Raw genomic sequence first — 14,144 nt, 5'->3', positions numbered from 1 at the left:
TTAAAGCTGTAGTGGTTCATATGCTTTGAAACTGAACCATTTGGCATTAGTTTTACGTACTCAAATCATAATTCCCTAGTATTTACTAATAAAAGTAGTTAGAAAGACACAGCCAATAGGCAAAATTGATGGAGAAAAATATCACTGGTAGCCAGTAACAGTTTGATTTTGTCCCTAGCTAATTTAACTTTCTTCATGCATAATAGAGAAGAAAGAAAGTATTGTAATGTTTTCGCAGTTTCACAGTGCCAATCAGAGTGATCTTACAACACTGCTTTGTATGAAACATCTGAGTATCAGAATTCAATTATAGTTGATCATAACTCATCTGTGAGTAAAACTCACAACAAAAAGTAGTCCACTGTGGCATCCTAGCAAAATGTCAGCGATTTGTGTGTAATGAAATCTGCTTGGCTGGCTAGTAGCCCAACTATGAATTTGAAAGCTTGTCTCAGGTGTGACACAAATATGACATTTTTTAAAATATATTTGGCTGCACATTCAGTTAATAGATAAATAAGGGGTGTGTGATATTATCAAAAAATTATATCTCAATGTTTTCTATGACTTTGACAATAACTGATAACAATAATTACACTATATTTTGCATCCTTTTGAAACGTGTTTGTAAAAAGTCTTCATGCTATAGCTTGATCTTGATAATAGGTTATTAATTGTTGCTTACTAATGAGATAAATGGAAACAACAGTTAAGAAAAACAGGTCTTGTGTATTTACTTAAAACTGAATTAAAAAAACACAAATCATTAAAATTACCAGTAAAAGTATTACTGAGATCAACCGGTCCAAGTATGAGTAAACCATTTCAAAGTGGCCTACAGGATTTACACAAACAATTGCACTAACACCAACAAAACTATTATAATGGCAGCATTTTAAATGAGATATGAATCCAAAGGGCAGAAAACACTAATCATAATTGAACTACAGTGCAGGAACATTACAGTCTGGATAAACATAAACTGCTATGCTGTAGGGTGGATTGTGCAGCATAGAAGCAAGAACAAAAATCTAACATACCATACTATTATGTAAAAATCCAAACTGTAGCATTTGTAAACAAGTTGTGCCATATATTGCACAAAGATACAAAAAACTCAAACCTGTAGCATTTTTAAACAAATTACAAACTTCAAGTTCTGTCCAATACTTCACAAAGATACCAGGAAAAATAAAACAATTTATAAAATTCTACTGAGGAAACTTGTGTGACAGACACACCAGTCTGGCTTCAGAGCAGCATGGCTACCTGTTACAACATTTCCTCCGGTGCTGAATGTTTTCTCAGACGGGCTGCTTGAGGAAGGGATGCACAGGAACTTTTCTGCAAGTTTACCCAATTTGGGGAAAATGTACTTCTTGTGATTTCCACCACTCAAGTGGATTTACATCACTGTCCACCTCGGGTATCATCAAGTATCATCTTGATCTATTTCTCAATGACAGTGCGCAGAAACGTGCCTTCTCTGAATTCCTGTGTTTGTGTATTTTTTATATATTTTAATGTTTCTGTTTTGCTCCCTCCCTTGTGTCATCACCTGCCCCAACTTCTGCAGCCATAGGGATGGAATGGAGCGAGGTGAAGAGGTGGGAATCTGTGTGAGTGTTTTAAATAGTGAAAGAAAAAAATGTGCTTTGGAATCAAGGACCCCCAACCAAGAAGGCTTGCGAAATTAAAGGCGCCAGATAGGTATATGCTTCTTAAGAAAATAAAAATCATTTGTTCGAGTGGAATTTTGGTGCTCCGTACTAGATCAGTTTCACATCAGAGGTGGTGAAACAAGTTAATTATTGAGCTGTTTTTAATGATAAACGATTTCCGACATAGTTTGAGATTGCTGTCAGTCTTTTCAAAGCCAAACCATCTCCATGCGAATGAGAATGATCCACATCTTGCAATTAAATCTAACACCGTAGATTGTGAGGCTGTTTATCTCCGGTGTTGCTTGCTCACCCAGGTTTAGGCAGGTACGCTAGCTTCACTTGCGGTGCACTGGTCACGAACGCATGCACAGTAGTCTATCCTGTTTGTTTATGTCAGACCGAGAATGTGCAGATGCTCAAGACATGTTTTTGATTGTTTTTTACAAAGTGAGTAACATACTCGATAATTTCAGCCTGCACATCGTTTAAACAACAATTAAGATATTATCGTAGACGATACATATTGCACATTCCTACTTTACATTGTGTAAGTATTTACAAGCTGTAACTGTTTATAAATAGTCAGACCAGTCTTACTTATGCAGATTGCTCAGAGTGACAGAAGGGTATAGGAAGTCACCACCCTCTTTCAACATTAATGTCTTTTGTTATATTACATTCTGAAAATTAAAGCAAATTTAATTAGATGTGTTCAGTATCTTAAAGTTTTTGAGAAGAATATTAGAGGATTATATGGTCATTTTGTGTCACGTACAAGAATACTTTGAAATTCATATTTTCCTGTGCTAATCAACATATAAAATGTTTTCATTCTCAGGCACTACGATCAATGAATATTTATGTTCCAAAACACAGTTACAACACTATCCACCAGTAGGAGACGTATTAAGCACCTGTAAGATGCTGGTGACTGTAAGCTCCTTGTACAACAGTAAATACCTTATTTAGCTATGTGAACAATTGGATATGTAAGCTTACTCGAGAATAACCAATCGCCTTAGAGATCACAAAACAAACTGTGAACACTTGTGGTGATTTTGAAGAGTTCAAAATAAACACAGTTGTTTGAAGAGGTTTCAACTGCTTGTAAGTGCATTTCAAAGCAAAGAATACTCTCAGAAAAGTGCTTTCTAATGCACTTTGAGATGAAGTTGCAGAAAGAATATAAGCCAGGAGGTGGTTTTAAAAAGGTTTCAACAGCTTGAAGGGCATCATTAAGAAATGGAAGGTGAATAGCACCACCTAGACTTTGCCTAGATCAGGCCGTCCTTCCAAACTGAATGACCAAGCAAGAGGGGGACTGTTCAGAGAGACTACCCAGAGGACAGTGCTAGCTTTGAAGGAGCTACAGTTGTTAATGGCAATATCTGGTCATTGTGATCAACTGACCAAATTAAACTTTACGGCTAGTAAAATGGTACATCTGGCAAAAACAAAATACATCTTACCATCCAAAGAACACCATTCCCATAGTAAAGTACAGTGGTGGCAACACACTGTCGTGAGTTTATTTCTATCCAGCTGGGATCAGGGCTATTTTTAGGATAGAAAGGAAGATAGATGGAGCAAAACACAGGCAAATTCTTGAAGAAAACCTGCATCCAGATCATTGAAAATGAGAATGAGGTTCTCCTTTCAACATGACCCAAAGCCTAAGCAACAATACAGTGGATGAAAGGCAAGGAAGTTGAATTTTCCTGAGTGGCCGAGCTAGAGCCCTTGCATAAATCGCATTGAAAGTCTTTGGAATGACTGGAAGAGGGCAGTCCATCAATGGTCACCATACAGTCTGACGAAGACTGAACAGATCTGTGAAGGAGAATGGGCAAATTTCCCACCCGATACGTTTTGCAAAGTTGGTACAGATTTATCCAAACAAGACTCTAGGGTGTAATTCAAGCTAAAAGAACTTGCACAAAGTAGCAGTCTGGGTACTATTATCTCATCCAACCCATTTGTTCAACTTGTAATTTTTTTTCTAGAGATTTTGGTTTATTTTTTTCAAATATTGAAAGCCACAATTAGTAAATAACAAATGGAAAAAGATTTAGGGCAAAAAAAGATGGAACGTTTTGTAGGAGATTGTTGAGGTGATGTTTTGCATTCTTTGCACTATCGAGAAATATAAGAAAGCTAGGGTAGAAGAGTAACGATCAAAGGAAATGCATTGCAGCTAGGGGAGGCTGTAGATTTGCAGGTTGTGACAAAGTGAAAGAAGCAGTGCCCACAAGGGTTCCCATTCAACCAAACATCTAGAAGCTTGCAGACCACTGGGATATTTAAACTGAGGTGCATGGAGACTACACAAAGATGTAGTCTATCAATTATTTTAAAAAATGTCAGAAAATAACGTGTGGAAACTTTATTGAAGTACCTTAATGTAAACCAGTTTCCATACAATAGAAAAGGCACAGAACATAATAAAATAGACAGCATATCATGCCAAACAACAACACAGCACAGAATTTTGTTATCCAGTAAAATAAACAACGCTACTTCTGATCTGATTTACCAGTTCTGTTTGCAAGATTGTTTGTGCTGAAGACCAGTGTACACAGACCTTTGAATAGGTTTATTTGTTTACTTTGAAAAGACCTTTGCTTTAAAATCCTCATGTCATTTGACATGACCACTATTTTCATGTCTAGTTTTAGCTTTAACAGTTTAGCCAAAGGAAAACAGATGAGGCTGTAATAGGTGACAATGTTTACTTTCCAAGAAGTTACATTGAATTTGTACTGGCTGATCACTCATGTTACCATAGTTGAGCTCAAATGTGTAAGGGTCAGCACTTGTAAGAAAATCATTTTGTCATTAAGGTTGAATTAGGTGCAAGGCAGAAGCCACCCTTGGACAGGATGCCAGTTGAATGACAAGGATCATTCACATACAGCCAATTTACAGTCCTAACACACACAAATATGGAGAAAACTCTTGCAGACAATGATCAGGCACAGAGTCTAACCCAATTACCCAAGATCTGTGAGGCAGGAATGCTGACCGCTGTGCTACTATGTGGATCATCATTATCATGTTCTTTTTTTGCTTCTTCCTCTCCTTCTGAATTTGATAAGGTCACTGAAAGTTTAATTTTTGTGCACAATTATTTTTTTGATTTGATTTGTTTTAACATTGATGGAAAGAATATGTTATCAGATTAGAGTGCTCAGTACAGACTGTACTGTAGAATACTCAGGAAGAGGTCTGTGGACAATTAGCTGAGGTCTCCAGGATTGTGACTGCGTCTGACATTGTCTTTTGGACACCCCCCATTCCGAGGTTTATTTTCATTTGGAATGCTGCTGTTTTTGTTTTGTTTTTTTTTTTTCTTTCGTCAACTGGTCCCACTTATGTGATCGATTATTTTGTGTTTTGCATTTGTAATTAATTTAGACCATGTTGCAGAGATCTGTGCCTGTATTTGTTAAGCATCTTGGAGTGGGAAAATGATCCAAAATGGCTTAAAAAACTCAGATTTGGTCCTACTTTTACTTCATTACCTTGAGGATAAGTGGGAATGCATAGGTGATTAACAGCGAAATGTCACACAGACACACTGAGCTCCCAGTGACGTGTGGTGAGGGTCATCGATGGTGAGGCACTGACTCCTTCAGAGTCAGATTTACAAATATATGAACCCAAAAGAATAGCTTATTCACTATTCAACTGGCAGCCTGCACATTGACTACTGGTTATGTTTCATATCTCATCAGCATTCTTTATACACACATAGGTAAGGTGCATATTTGGATAAGAAAGAACGTTACATTTATAGCGGGGAGAAAGAGCAGAGAGCATTTGCTCCTCACCCTCCGTGTGTTCTAAATTTGCCGTTGCAATTCCACAATTCATACTCATTCAATACAAATGAAAGTATAGTGTTGTATAAAAAAACAGATTTCATTTTCAACCTTAATTGAAATATTTAGTTGTTTTTAAAAGCTTTTAATTCTGATGCTTTAATCAATTTTAATACAGACAGTTCAACAAAAGAATAACAAGAAAAACAAAATAATATTTTATTTAAGTTCAAAATTTACTTTTTAAATATTGGATTGTTTTTTTCTTAGTCCAATCCCATTTTTTTATAAAATTAAAAACCGTTTATGGTCTTACCTTTATTTGTAAATCATGTCCAAGTGCCTATCCTTCTCCACAAAAATCTCTGTCACTTTCTTGTAAAAGTCCTCCTTATTTTGCTTTAGTTTTAAAAATCTTAATGTTCCATTTTGGCAGTCGGTCAGATCAAAAAATAAAAATAAACATACCACTGCAATGCACTTGACTTTCTGATATCGTTAACTTATTGGCACCTCTGCATAGTAGAACAGCAGCAATGAGCACCTGTTTGGCTCACATGCGCCCCACTCAGTGTGGCACGGTACCGTCTGCCTCACCTTGTGCCTTTTCCTTGCGGTTTTCTGTCCGATCAGCGAGCCTAAATATGTCACACACATCATTAAAGATATTAGCCAGACTGTGGAAAGTCAGGGTGTATAATAGACGTGTCTGCAAACATTATATTGGCAACATACAGAGAGACAGCAACAGGCACTCGCCAATCGCATGCATTAACCCCGTGTGTGAGGGATACAGCAGTCTGAGATGAGGTGAGGCTTGTCGCTGCCACACCTCGCGTTTCTCCCCTTTATTTGAACAGGAAATGCGCCAATTCAGCGATTTTGACTATAAAAATGATTGCAATTATTGGAATCATATAGAAAATAAATTTCTAGCACAGACCAGTGGGACACATTTATTTTATGTTATCACTAGCCAACCCGCGGCATAGCATACGCCGCATAATCAGGCCGCTGTTTAAATGATTTTTAAGCACAGAGGAAAAAATAAACATTTGAAAAATCCGTAATTTAATAAACCACCAAGAAAAGTAACATTGCAACAATGCACGCTACGAACCAACTTACAATTGTCCGTGACTGAAAACCGGAGGAGCGCCGTCGTGCCTTCTCCTTCCAAAGCCTTCTCCTCATTCAGTACGCACTGCCCGCTTATGTGCCCGCCCCCAACTCCCTACCTGAGTCGCTTTCGTCTGTGTACAGTCCACACGTACCTGTGAGTCACATTGACTGTTAATTTTCCAAACACCGCCTCAGTCGGTTTCCACGTTGATTTTTCATTGTTCTTTGCGGTTCCGGCTGCTTTTTTATATATAATCCACCAAGTCACCAGACCATATGGGGGGTTACAAAGAGTAGGGGCGTAATCAGTGCGGCGTATGACCCGCACGTACTGGGAATTTCTCGTTCGTGGGGAACAATTGCAAGCCACGGTCTTCATCACGAATGGGGTTCAACGGCTTACGCACGGCTCCCCGCGCCGGGTAGACACACGTTGATCCATTCAGTGTAGCGCGCGTGCAGTACCGGACATACAAGTGCATCACAGACCTGTTAATGCTCAATCTCACGTGGCTGAAAGCCACTTGTCCATCTAAGAATTTGGACGCCGACTGCTGTTGGGTCGTGTAACTATTTGGCAGGTGGGAGTCTCGTTGTTTGGAAATAACCAGCCAAATCGCTCCACCAACTAAGAACTGCCATGCACCACCACCCACAGAATCGAGAAAGAGCTATCAATCTGTCAATCCTCTCCGTGTCCGGGCCGGGTGAGGTTTCCTGTGTTGAGTCAAATGAAGCGAAAGGCTTCACACCTGGTGGTGCACTTCCGTCAATTCCTTTAAGTTTCAGCTTTGTAACCATACTCCTCCCTGAACCCAAAGACTTTGGTTACCCGGTTGGCTGCCCTGTTGTGGGGCCTGCATTGGTGAAGCAGGTGAGACGGTAATGAAACAGAGGCACAGGGCTTATTGGTTTTTAAAGACTGCTTCCTTCATTGGGTTTTAACCAATGCACGGAACGAATCAACACACAATCGTCCGTGCGGCGCTCAGGGTGGAACGGGAGGAGAGGAGAAGGACTACCACTCTGCTCCCTCCGTCATGCTAGTCTGCTGATTTCTCGTTCAGTATGCACTGCTTGCTCATGTGCCCACCTTCAACTCGTCACTCGAGTCGTTGTTGTCTTTGTACAGTCCAGATGCACCTGTGACTCACGTAGACTTTTCATTGCTCTGTGCGGTTTTGGCTGCCTTTCTATATATAATCCACCAAGACACCTGACCACAGTAGTAGCGAGGTGGGAGGGGGGTGTGTACAAAGTGCAGTAGCATCTAAGAAGACGCATGTTTGTCGCGGATGCGAATTGCTGTATGTAGAGTGTAAAACAGTTTACCAGGGTGTACGCGGTCGTGCATCGTAACCGAAAACCCGTTTTTTAAAGACTACTTACTTTATTGTGTTTTAACCTCAGTTGTAAAGGAATGTTTTAAGGATCCCATGGGATACCCCTCGCAAACCGTTTTACACGCTGCATATGGCGATTCACCTCCGCGAGAAACATGCCTCTATTAACAGTCAGCGTGGGTAGGAGCTGCATGTTGCCTCTACCACAGATGAATATAAATGACGCCATTTTTTCTGTGTCGTCGCTTCTGAGTTGGTGGGCGTGGCTCTGCGAGTTGTCGTCGTATCCAATGGTCTTGGAGTTGGTGGCCGTGGCTCCTTCCTGCGTGCGCCATAGGTGTCTAACTTGTCGGCTTAGTGAATCCACGCCCCTTCCGGCGTGCTTTCCATGGTCGTCTTGCCTTAGTGAATTATATATATAGATTATTAGTTTCTTACTTTTCATGATGGCAGTGAGGCTCTGCCTCACCTGCCTCCCCTGACTGCACATCCCTGTGAGCTCCACATTACCCTGAAACATTTGTGTTAGACTTAACAAGCCTAGGAAGGTTCAGGAAGGCAGGCAGACTCCCAGGGTGTTTGATAAATGACCATAGCAGCAGGAATGTGATTCCTCTGGCAGCTGTGGATCATTCATTGCCAAATAAGTGTGCCCATTATTGGGCTTTACTCTCATTCTTTATGCTCATCTTTGTCTTTCTGCCTTGTTGTTCGTTACAGTATTCTTCTTAATGTTGTTGTGAGTTGCTGGCAATTACATGCATCTTAGCACAATATCCTACCTGATTATGTTTTCTTCTTTTTCATCTACCTTGCATATTATTATAATAATAATTATTATTATCTTTGTGGTGAAGTGTTAGCATTTGTATCAAGAAACTACAAAACATTATGAGTGCAAATTTCTGGCCAGGGAATGCCATTATATCATGATGTCATTCATTCTTAAATGTAGCTTCCTCCCCCTTGCTGGGAGTGTGGGAGTAAAACACTACATAACAACTTCTCATGTCCTACTCTGAGGCAGGATAAATTCTTACCCTAGTCAGACTTTCAGTGCAGTTCCTAGGATTCATTTTGAGCCACTTAATAAATATAGGCATTGACATTAAAAGAGTCTATTTCTGTTGATCAGTGTCAAAAAAGCCAAATAAAATTCACAGTAATCCAATGTTCTATAAAAATAAAATGTTACATTTCCAAAAGGGGGGGGGTGAATACTTTTTATTTGAAATGTAAATCAATCAGTTTTTATATAGTGACTTTTATGTTATATCTGGTTTAGTTGTAGTGTGTGATTGTTAGGGTAGCATGTACTGTAGTGCAGTGATTAATAGACAGCTCTGTTAAAATCTCAGTCTCTGTCTTCTCTTTGCATGGCTTTTCTCAAGCAATTCCAGTTTCACCACAAAGCAGGATGTTTTAGGTTAATTAGCTCTCCTCAATAAACGTGAATGCAGGTTTGCTATCCAATCCAGGGCTGGCCCTGCTGCTGAGTTGGATGCCAACTCCCAGAAGCCATACATTACGTTAGCCTCATTTCAAAAAGTGATGGATTCATGTAAGAATATATATATTGATTGACCTTTGAAAAGGTTGGCTATTAACTTGCAATTTAATGTTTCTTTGCAGATGAGAACTACTGGCATTTGCGTTTCCGATGGTCAGCTGACACCCCTTCTGAACTCCTGAGGAAATTCCGAAATTATGAAATCTGATATGGGACCCCATCCTTTGCTGAAGGAAACATCTTAATGTCAGCCTCTTGTGTACTTGTCCCAGTGCTATATATGTTGCATTTCTTCATAACATCTTTATCTTCTGACCTCGCAGCTCAGCTTCTCTTAGCTTGTGTTGTGTCTTAATGCGTGTGGAGTGCTAGACATTTATGTCTAGATGTTCATTTCTATCTACATACACAAGAGTATTGTTTGTAGTGTTTTGTGTCTGTTCAGATACTGTCTATTCTTCTAGATTATTAGGCCAAAGATGTATTTTATTGTATTTAATTCCTCAGCCTGCAGCAGCACCATAGGCATATTTGGTGGGTCCTCACTGTTGAGAGTAACATCCATAGTGAAGAACCAAAAATCCACCAGAGTGATGCTTTACAAATAAAGATTATTCAAATAACTTCACATCCCTAAGGTTCTGTCACAGGTTTAAGGGTGACAGTTGTCAAACCATGGCCCAGGTATGCTATAAACACTCCATGTTTAGTCTTTTGTTTTATATCACACAAGCAAAAGGTACTCGATTATTTAAACCCAAATGTATTCGGCTACCCCGGTCTTCCTTTTGAAACTACCGTGTCCTGTGTCAATGTATGAGGGCAGTTTTTTTTCCAGATCTTGGTTTGAGAGCCATCTCTTTCCCTATTTAGGAGTTTGTTGCTAATTTGGGGGGTTTGTAGACTTCATTGACCCACACTCCTAAAAGATCCAGTCATTGTAATATATGTGTTCATATTTTATGCATGCTATCAGAAGCTTGTCAGAGACAATGATAGGTTTTCTTCATGTGCAGTAAATGTACACATACAGGTATCTTCAGGTATTTCCTGTATTAACCGTAGCAGCCTTTAACTTCCTAGGAGCCTCGTCTTTGTGTGTAGATGTATTATAGGATTCTCGTGAGGTTGTGGTGAAGTAAGATGTATAGTAAAAGTAACAGCAAGAGCATTCTACCCATGTCCCCATTTTCAAATGAGCTGCTGGGTTCTTCGGGTAGGAAAGGCTTCATTCAATTGGGCTGCAGCTGCCCTGAGCTTTGGATGGGACAGAATTTTCTCTCAAGGCTCCCTAGCAGGGACTATACAGGGGAGTGGCAACAGCTTAATGACTTAGATGGCACACATTTTCAAAGCTGATTATATGAATTTCTTACAGTCCTTCACCCAATGCGTGATCCGTGATACGTGATCTTGAGCTGGATTAAGTGGGTTTGATAATGAATGAATGGAGGGATTACACAGGGAATGTGACTTAGTTAGACAGAGCATATTGTTTATCCTCTAGACTTCCTTTTAAGAATACATAAATCTGCAGTATTGTATTATAAATGTTGGATGATATCCGATATCATTAAAGGTATTTGCTGATATGTTCAGCGTACATATTACAGAATAAAGCAAAGTGAACAGAAGGACTGTCCTCTAGCTTTACCTGACTGTGCTTGCTGCTGCAGGGCATCTTATGATGTGCAAGATGCCATAGGAAAGTATTCTACAATATAATATACAATCAGATTTGGATTATCCTATACTTAATGGGACAATGTACCTAGTGTGTTATTGATCAATCTGTATATCAATCCATCCATATGCATATTGAAACGTTCAGAATGATCACTGCAATTAATTTTGCATTAAGGTACAAGGTACTTTTTTGTGTGTATTTTATTAATCATTCCACTTTTGTGTTATATGATGTCATTGACATTGAGCATGCAATACAAGAGAAAATGATGTATTTATAAAAATCTTAAATAAGAGCTTATTACTATTATATAATTATTATATACAATACATCTTATTATAGTTTTTCAAAATATGTGTGAAAAGAAGGAACGTGGAAATTACCTGCTGTAGAATTCAATTTTATTATTTCTAAAAATGTATTTTGCAGATGCTTTTATACTAGGTGACTTACAATTTTAGGATAGGTTATGACAGTTTGAGGCAATATTTTTTGACATTTGGAGCCTAGCAGGATAAGTCACACAGTTAAGAAAAATGGTAAATAAACTGCCATCCTTAAAGTCCCAGAACCACTACCTGGAAGCACTAGATGACTAGGAATTCATAAGCTGTGGTGGGCTGGGGGCTTTATGAATTGGGCATTAATACAAAATAACAGTATTGTATAAGTAGGGCCATTAATTGAAAATTATTCATATTGTGTTTTACACCCCATTTTTTTTATTGTATTAGTAGAGTGACATGACGACACAGTGTTTAGCATTACTGCCTTACAGCTCCAGAGCACTGGGGGTTTGGAGTTTGCACATCACCCAACCTCATCTGTATGGATAGTCCTCTCACGTCCTAAAGATGTGCATGTGGGGTTGATTGCCAGCTCTAAGTTGGTTCAGTGTGCCCTGCTGTGGACTCCTTGTTGTCCTGACTGTTGGGAACTTTTCCATAAAAGGTCAAGGAAGTCCTAATAAATAGATCAGGTGACAGACATTTAAGGGATACTTACTGATAGAAAGTTAGATTTAGCCAAAGTCCAGTTCAGTTAAGGTCCAAAGATCATATGTCGAAGTTCAAAGGAGATCACTAAGTTCAAAGTCATTAACAATACCAAAGTTGTAACCAGGAGAATGTCGGAAAAGAACTGCGTAATTACTGGGCTTTCTTGCAGAGCTGTTCCTTTATTTTGCAACAAAATTCAAACACATTTCGAGATGCCTGACCATAATTTGTGTAACATGGTGTGAGCACCATAGTGATGGAGATCATGACGAGCAAAATATAAAAAAGGAAAGCAAAAATGTATTGACTTGTACATTGTTACACTTGGAGGTTATGACAACTTTATAACTGAATTACTGATTATAAAAACAAGCTATTTTGGTTTTCAGAAATGGATAACAAAAGTGTCATGACAGAAGATCATGTTAGAATACAAATGATGTATTTATGAACTGGAATGATAATTTTAAAGACCCAGATAAATAATTTTGCAGCTGCAATTCAGATGTGAACTAATCTTATATATAAACGCCTACGTGTGTCTGTCTGTCCGGCCCGGAAGTGAGAGGCTACAGCATGAAGCTCAAAGAAAGCGACTCTGTCGCCAAAGTGAAACCGCCGAGAAAAGAGAAAGTCGTTTAGCCGCTAATACACAAGCGAGGCGAGCACATCGGCAAAACAAAGCCTCAGAGGAGAGAGAAACTCACTTAGCTGCTGATAAACAATGGACGTGAGCACGTCAGCAAAACAAAACCTCAGAGGAGAGAGAAAGTCACTTAGCCTCTGACACACAAACAAGGCAAGGACTTCGGCAAAACAAAACCGCCAAGGAAAAAGAACCTCGCTTAGCCGCTAATGTGCAACCGATGCGACTGATTGATTAAAGCACCAGAATCCATGGTTTCTAGGAGCCTAGGCTTTTTACAGCATGGGCTTACACAGCTAGTAAATAATAATAATTGGGGATAGATAGAGATAGGGACTGTTCTGATCTCTTTAGGGAGGTTTGCAGACTTCATTGACCCACACTCCTAAAAGATCCAGTCATTTTAACATACGTGTACATATTTTAAGCATGCTATCAGACGCTTGTCAGAAACAATGATAGGTTTCCTTCATGTGCAGTAAATGATAAAGTGATAATATAATCGGTTTAAGTTACAGAATGCAGAAGACTACAAAAAAAATGTATAGCAAGTCAAATACTTTGGTTTCAGACAGTAAAATAAAAAAATTGCATATCTTTAAACATAAACAACAGATAAAATTAAAAAATGAATGGTGTGAATATCTTAATTTTTTTAACAGGACAGGAGAATTATTTTTTCCATGATAAGAGATCATTTTATAGTAATCATTTTTTATATTCCGTCCTTAGTAATGATGATTATTTTTCTGCATATATTTTTATATACAAAAAATGAAAAAGATCAAAAATAAAAAAGTGATGCAGGTAGGACTCATACCAGTGACAAACAGTCAGACATGTTGCCATCTACGGTATTCCGCTAACTCGACACTAAGATTGTCCTTTCTGACAATGAAATACAAAATATCATTATGGTTTTCTTCAATTTCTACACAATTATGGGAATTTTTTGGTGAAGTTGGATTTTTCTAGGCCTCAGTCATGGGATCCATCCATTAATTAAATCCTTTTTTTCCCTCAGAGTGTCCTGTGAGCAGGGCCAGATTAAGATTCCCCCCCCCCCACTCCTGGGTGACTTTTCTCCTTGACAGAGAGTTGATGAAGCTTTTAAAGATGCAGGGCATGGACATCGAATCGTTTCATGCAGTGTAGTATATCTGACTCTTGATAATGAGACTTGCTTCATTATCTCCCTTGATCATTTTGGCTCATGGATACTCCATTCTATAATCGACCGTTGTTTGGTTAAAAGGCTCCTTGCCATCATGGGCCCATGGATACCCACCTAGAACACCTTGATGTTATATCTGGGCAGTATATTTCTGCTTTATTTCTGTCCCTGCTGAAGCT

At 38.9% G+C, this 14,144-nt stretch overlaps 1 protein-coding gene across 1 annotated transcript in view; it reads left to right on the top strand.

The window, feature by feature from the left end:
- dnajc12 (DnaJ (Hsp40) homolog, subfamily C, member 12) overlaps positions 1–11,094 on the top strand; it is a 60,675-nt gene extending 49,581 nt beyond the window's left edge. The window contains exon 5 of the mRNA XM_039735088.1: positions 9,583–11,094. Coding sequence (XP_039591022.1) covers positions 9,583–9,668 — 86 coding nt within the window. The 3' untranslated portion in view covers positions 9,669–11,094. The remainder of the gene's footprint in view (positions 1–9,582) is intronic.
- The last annotated feature ends 3,050 nt before the right edge of the window (positions 11,095–14,144 follow it).

The sequence above is a fragment of the Polypterus senegalus genome, chromosome 1 (assembly GCF_016835505.1).
Source record: "Polypterus senegalus isolate Bchr_013 chromosome 1, ASM1683550v1, whole genome shotgun sequence".
In the NCBI taxonomy this organism is placed as follows: domain Eukaryota; kingdom Metazoa; phylum Chordata; class Cladistia; order Polypteriformes; family Polypteridae; genus Polypterus; species Polypterus senegalus.
Note: the sequence above shows the minus strand (reverse complement) of the source record. Positions and strands in the feature narration are given on the sequence as shown.